General features: G+C 42.1%; 1 protein-coding gene across 1 annotated transcript; it reads left to right on the forward strand.

Annotated features, from left to right (window-relative positions):
- The first annotated feature begins 3,143 nt into the window (after nucleotides 1-3,143).
- LOC132317398 (uncharacterized) lies at nucleotides 3,144-5,235 on the forward strand. Its single transcript, XM_059820475.1, has 2 exons — nucleotides 3,144-3,250; nucleotides 3,589-5,235. The coding sequence occupies exons 1-2, from the start codon at nucleotides 3,156-3,158 to the stop codon at nucleotides 4,277-4,279; spliced, it is 786 nt and encodes a 261-aa protein (XP_059676458.1). The 5' UTR covers nucleotides 3,144-3,155; the 3' UTR covers nucleotides 4,280-5,235.
- The last annotated feature ends 1,854 nt before the right edge of the window (nucleotides 5,236-7,089 follow it).

Genomic DNA, 7,089 nt, shown 5'->3' on the forward strand with positions numbered 1-7,089 from the left:
GGCGAGTATAGCTTTTAGTAATGTAAGCTTGCACTGCTTTCTCACTCTACCTCGATGCTGGATATCTGATATTTCTGCTCCTTCATGTGATCATAGATCAGTGATTTTTGACTGTTATTTGAGGACTACTTTTAAGGGATCTTTGAAAAGGAACAAGAAAAATAAGGCTGTTGTCATAAGGTTTACGTAATAAATAGAAGAAGCCATACATCCATTGGTAAATCTAGGCATTCTGCAAATTCAGAAAAGGCTGAAAATCACAGATTATTTCTTCATTGTGGAATTTAGCCTTAGGAAACAGAAAATAATACAGTATGGTATCTCTGTGATTCTGTATCAGATAAGGATACAGGAAAACTATTTAAACTATGTCTCCTGTAAGTCCCTTGGTGCTGCTGTCTTAGTGGGAAGTGTATTTCTTCATTCTTGTCAGTGGAAAACACCAGGATGAGACTTACTTGAAAATTAGATCTGTAATTTGAAAAATTAATGTTGGAGGAGTGTCCTCTTGTGGCCTGGGATATAAACTGCGCTTTATTAAAACAATCCCCTAGATTCTGCAAGATGGACAGAGTGCCGTAACGTACCAGCAGAGACTGAGGTAAGGAGCCAGGAAGTGGTGAATGTGTGAATCAAATGCCTGTTGCTTTGTTGATTAAACAGATTGCTTTGAAATATGTTCCCCCAAACAGTTCCAATCTTATCTCTTCAGAGACATGTGGCTATACTTTATTTCTTTGCACTTCCAATAACTAAGGCTTTTTCCTTCTTTAAAACAGTGTTTAAAAATACTGCTCTTAAAATTTAAGTCCTGTATAAGAAGTTAAGTCCTCTCCTCTACTACTGCTTCTCTTTTTCTGAAATCGTTACCAAGAAAACTGATTTTAAATGGAATCTTGCAGCCGTATACGAAGTCTGTGCTTTTAAGTAGGGTTATGAACACAGATCAGCAGTTACACTAATAATTTGAAATGTGAAGTGCTGCAGCATTTTTCATTTCTTCAGTCTGAACATGTGGACTCACCAAGATACTGTCACTTCTAAATGAAACCTCAGTGGAAGCATTTATGTCTTGGTCTTATGAGATTGGGTTTGTATCACTACGTGTAAAGAATTACTTATTTTTTGCTATTGAAACTCCATCCTCACAATGTTACTACACTATGAAATTTCACAAAAAACTGGTTAAGATTTGACATAGTTACTGCTATGGTTACCTGTGTTTGGTGGAGGAGTCAAGAGAAAGTTTGGGACTGGTTGATGGAATTTTGTTTATGTATAACAAATATGATGGAATTATGTATTAACTCCTTCTATACTATATACTCCTACTATAGGAGTAAATGGTTTCTTGTAATTATCCTAAACTGACTATAGAGAACATGGCTTCTGCCCCTCGCCCCACCCAAAAAAAAGGAGGGGGGCTGTTTGAGAAGAAACAACCAAAGAACAAAAGAACAAAACCAAACACTTGCCTTGTATTTTGTTTCAGCTTTAGCTGGGCCTCCCCAGGTTTGGGTCCACACATCTCAGCAGCACTGAAAACTGCTGCAGACACAGTGGGCACCACCTGGTTTCCTGCTGAGGGTCTGGGCCCAGCCTAGGACTTGTGGCGTGGCAAATCCACACCAAGCAAAATGAGTGAGAGTTACTCTTGGGACTAAAGTTTCATTGGTGTGGAAAGGCTGTGCTTGATGGTGGAAAGGGCTACATCCCCCCATTATATTCCCAAGAGTTGCCGGATATATTTACAACATGTCCCGATCCATGCCTAGCAGTAGTGGTGAAAGCAGTACTACTGAAGTGAGTGCAGAGAGGGGGAGGCTCTAGGCACATGGTATTGTGGTAGACTTAAAAAGGGAGGGTTGCTTGGATTTGAGAATGGTTTGTGTTTGCATCTATACAAGTCTTCAGTGGTGGGTTTATTCTGTATTTTCAAAGAAGTTTAACACAACCCAAAGCAATGGTTTTCATTGCGTGGGAATATTCCCAAGATAGACATTGCTACTGATAGGACTTGATCTGTTAACAGGTTTTTTTTGTCTTATTATTAAACTGTTTCAGAGCTCAGCACCAACTAACAGAAAAGGTCACAGTGCAGTAGTGTACCATTCCAGCATGTGCATCTACGGGGGATACTTTGGCATCAGAGGCATTTCACAAGAGTTTTGGACTTTCCATTTTGGTAAGTTAAAAATCATTGTAAGATTTTGATCCAGTGCAACCAGTGTAAAATGATGCCTGCTGTAGAAATGTTGTAAGTTAGTTTTGGCTTCTGTTTGGCAGAATTTAATTATGAATTCTGTCAATTAAATTAATACCCAGCTGAAGTGAGTTAGACTGTATTATACTGGAAGAAGTTTTGCAGCATTTGCCTGTTTTAGAGCTGAAAATCAGGGAGAATGTTTTGTTCGCTATTCACTAAATTCTTCAAGGATTACCAAAAACTTTCAGATGCAGCAGAGACCCTGACTTCAGCTTATTAATGCCATCTCTTGAATCTCTAGTCTAAAACTGACCATGGGGAGCCAAAGCTGACAGGAGATGGTTTCATTAGCATATTTGTCGCTAATCTAGTGGTTGCAAACCAGATGATTCCCAGAGACATCCTAAATGGATAGCTTTTGCTATCTCGTGGCCATTCAGTCGCTATTTTGAAATGAATGATGGGTTTATCTCTTCCTTCATTCCCTCACAGGGAAAATAAGCACAGACATAAATGAAGGAATGTTTTTGTTGACTGATTTTCCCTCTTATAGCCAGGAAATTATCTTCCCATGTCAGAGTTAACGAATTAACAAAGCTGTAGGAAAAACTGCTCTGTCAATAAAATTTCCATGGCATCTGTCATACAGCATCTGACATTTTCATTAAAAGTTTATTTCAAAACTGATTTTTTTTAAATGCCCTTTTTCAATGTCAGAATTTAAGCTGTTAATTTATAATAAGCTTAGAGCAGAAACCGTATTCTCCAATAGAATAGTTACTTTGTTCTTGAAATAAATCCCTTCTCAAATACTAGTGTAAATGTGGTGCATCTATAAATTAATATTTTGCTTTCAGATACAAGAAAATGGTTGTGTGTTTCCACCGCATCTCACAGTACTGGCCCAGGACCTCGGCATGGTCATTCAGCAGTGGTTTATCGCACAGGCATGTACCTCTTCGGAGGACTGATGGGGCTGAGTGAACAGAAGGACTTATGGAAGTGGGACTTTGTAAGCAGCAGCTGGTCCAACATCAGAACAAGGTAAACTATGCTATTTGTTACACTAAATTAACACAGAAAGAGAGAGTTAGTCTTACCGTTTGATACTGCGTGCAGGCAGAGGGGGAGATGTTGCCCTTTTGGTGATTGTAGGAACTGTTCAGATCAAGACACAGTACTGCTGCCAACCCTGGGGCTCCAGTTGGCTTTGCTTGGAATTGCTGTTGGCAACGCGTTGATGCAGCTGTCAGCAGTGTAAGTCTGATATCCCAATGCAGCTGTTCAGCAGGGTTTTTTGAGTCAAAAGAAAAACAGAGGCTAAAAATCAGTGTTAGTTTCTTGTTGGTCTCCCCTTAACTGCTGGTTTCTCTTACATTTAGCCAAGGACCTCCTCCAGTGGTAGGTCATGCTTCAATAGTCTTCAAAGACTCTATGCTGATTTTTGGTGGAGGGATTTCAAATTCCAGTCCTAATGATGACCTCTGGAAGTATCATTTCCACACGCAGACATGGAAGAAGCTAAGTAGTACTACAAAGGCAAACTTTTCTCCTAAAATGTATCACTGCATCTTGGGAATTGGTGTTGATTTCCAAACTACCTCAGATTTCACTAATACATTCCCCAGCCATTGGAAGAGCAAACAGAAGGACCATCGCCAGCTGGTGACCATCCCGAAGCACACTCGCTTCTGCAACTACTTCCGTCAACAGCCTGCATACCGAGTGTTCAGCAATGAGGAAAGCAACGCAATTGAAATGAAAACCTTCAGCTTGCCTCTGGAGCCAGGGGGCTTTTGTGCGTTTCAGACCTCTTCAGAGGCAGAACTAGACCCAAACGGAGCAACACGCGTTTTGTCAAAGGACAAGTCTCTCCATCTGTTTGTCTCCTCAGAAAAAGAGACTTTCGCTGCTGCTCAGATTGTGGGAGAAGAGGAGGGAACCAACTGTCAGCACGTGACCGCCGTGGATGAAGTTAGCAGTGATACCAATGTGCTGCTGCTCATTGGGGGTAAACCTTTGTCCAGCTTCTCTGAGATCTCATTCTGGCAAGTGGAGTTTGATAGCTTGTGATCGCTTTGATTGCAAAGCGAAAGAAGAAATTTCCACCAATGTGCCAGTAGGTGGTAAACCAACTGCTTGCAGCTGTCTTCACTTTCCTATCAGCACACTAGGAAAAAAAATTAAATCTTCTCATACTCGCTGTGAACAGATTTTTTTTACAATGTGAACAAAACCCGACGTGTATTTAAGTCACAACTTGCATGTAAGTTGACATTTCCGAGAGGAGCTTGTTGGAATGCTGCTCTTTTTTTGTTACTTTTTCTTCTGGTCATTTAGTATCTTTTCAAATTGCAGTGGCTGATGCTGCCTTGAAAATCAGAACTACAAGTAACCCCTACTGGCTCCGTGACTGCCATTCCAGGTGCAAAGCTTGCTCATTTTGCACTGGCATAAAAAAAATAAATATGCACCCATAAAACTGTATTTAAATCAAGTTTGTGCACGTTATGGTCACATCTGAGGGATTTGATGAATCTTAATGGCAACATTTGCTAAGATGTTTAAGATTTTGTTTTCTTCAGAGAGTGTTCTTTGCACAAGATACTTGCTACATGAGGTGGCCTATAACAAAGAAGAAACCCAAAAGACAAGTTAGCAAGTGAAATCTAGAAGATACTCAAGCATTGCATCTAACCCTGAGGAAGTGAAACCACGAGTTCCCCCTGGAAAATCATGTGCAGCATTAGACCAGAAGCAGCGCATTACACCTGGAAGAACAAAATAGCTACCCAGTGAATGCTAGGTGTAATGACTGAGCACAGGATCAAAAGGTTTTGACTTCCTGTTGGAAAAAGAAAGAGGAAGGCTTGGCAGGAGTGGCACAAAACATAAGCTGTCTGACTGGTAACTCAGATTTTAGTCACAAAGGGATTTCTGCTTTTCCAGCTTCATCTCTCTCTGTTTTGTCAATATATGTAGTATTTTTTACACATTCCCCCTCTTACACTAGTAAATTCTGAGCTCATGTATGGTTTTTCTTTGTTGAAAAGAAAAACGGCTTTTTTTGAAAGGTAGTATTGTCCAGTGTTCCAAGCATTTATTTCCATAGAAGTTACTAAGATACTGGCCTGACTGAATTTCAGGCTTCTGTAAGAAGAGATGCTGATGTTTGAAATTAGTGGAAAGTATGATTTAGTACTTCTGAATATTTGAAAAGATCACTTTTCAAAAGTTTCATAGGAATAATGAATTTTAAGTGAGAGTACAGATACTTTTGTCATCTCTTCACAAGTAGCTGTCATATGAATTCAATAGGAAAATTATAGATGAGTTTGCAAAAAGTTACTTAAGAGTTATTTGGACCTTCCGTGGCCTCTGTTTGGAAACAGAAAGGATAGTATGCTGCCGTATGAGTAAAGCCTCCTGCATTTCACATCAGTGTGCGCTCATTTTCTGAGCTTTCATGAATTTGAAGTATGTATTTACATTTTCAAAATGAACAAAGAACTTACCTTTCTGAACAAGGAACATGCTCCTGCAAGCCCCAGTCATCTCACGGCACTTCAGCCAGCCTTGAGGGCTGCCCAGGCTTTGAATTTCTCCTCCAAGAACAGGGAATTGCCCAGTTAGAGGAGGTGTGTTTGGAAAGGACTTCATACAGCAATCGGGCTGAGCATGTACAGAGCACTGCAATCTTACATCAGCAGCATGTTTTTCTTTTGCTGGCTGACATGTCTGTTTTGGCATTATCCAGAGAGAGCTGCTGTAACATACAGACTTTTATCTAGGCTTGATGAGGGAAGGAAATTTAACTGGAAAGGGCAACAATAAACCAGTGATTTTCCAAGTCACACGACGGCCACCTGGCAGGTACAGGTATCCTGGGGATGTGCAAGAGCCCCAGGAAAATGCCATCCAGCCTCCGCCCTTTTCTTCCTCCCCCCCAAACTCTCTTCCCTTTGGCAGCCCCATGAAGGGTTTAACATTTACTTGGAGCCAATGCAGGCAGGACACGAGCCAGCCCAAAGGCGATGGCTTGGCACAGGGAGGAAAAAGCAGCTTGCAGAACATGCCCATCTCCCCCGTTTCCTCCCCTTGCCTCTGCCGGTGTGCCAAGTCAGGTGGCTGCACCAGCGCCTTCGGCACAACGCCAGCTTCTTCACCTAAAAATCTCAAACCATCCCAGTGCCGCAGGGGCCCCGCTGTTCCCCAGCCCCTGTGCAGGACACGAGGTGCGCAGGAGCTCAGGGAGGGGCTGTGGCTGGAGAAAGGTGGGCTCAGGGCTTGCTCATGGGAGGCTGAGCCGCAGTTAAGCCCTTCTCTATGGAAGAGAAGGGAGCTCCAATCCTGAAACTGGGAATCTGTGGGTAAATGTAAAGTGGCTGCATCCCACAGCCGCTCAGCGGCAGGAGCGCCTGGCACCTCAGTCCCTTCTGGGCATGCATGACCCCTACTTCAGGTATCCAAGACCTAGGCACACAATCCTTGCTCCTACCACTGTCTCACATTTCCCAGGTCATCTTGCCTTTCAAAACTCAACCAGTGCTATCAACTACTCTTCAGAGGGTTCTCAGAGCACCTCAACTGGTTTCACTCCCGTCTTCCTGGCATGTTTTTATCCAACAGAGTCACCTTTTCACAGAGGAAGAGCAGAGTCTTTGTGGATGTGCTTACAGTTATGGTATTTCTCCGTAACTGTAGCAGTTAATGAGAATTAATCCCAGGCCCAAGTGAATGACTAAAAGCTGCTGCCATCTGAAAGCTCTGTGGTGGCCTGCATGAAATAATGAATGGAATTACTCCAGCTAATGGCAACTATTTAGAAACAGAACAAAACACACCATTTTTGGCTGGGCACGGACTGAAGGCGCTGCCACTGA

This window comes from Gavia stellata, chromosome 8 (genome assembly GCF_030936135.1).
Source record: "Gavia stellata isolate bGavSte3 chromosome 8, bGavSte3.hap2, whole genome shotgun sequence".
In the NCBI taxonomy this organism is placed as follows: domain Eukaryota; kingdom Metazoa; phylum Chordata; class Aves; order Gaviiformes; family Gaviidae; genus Gavia; species Gavia stellata.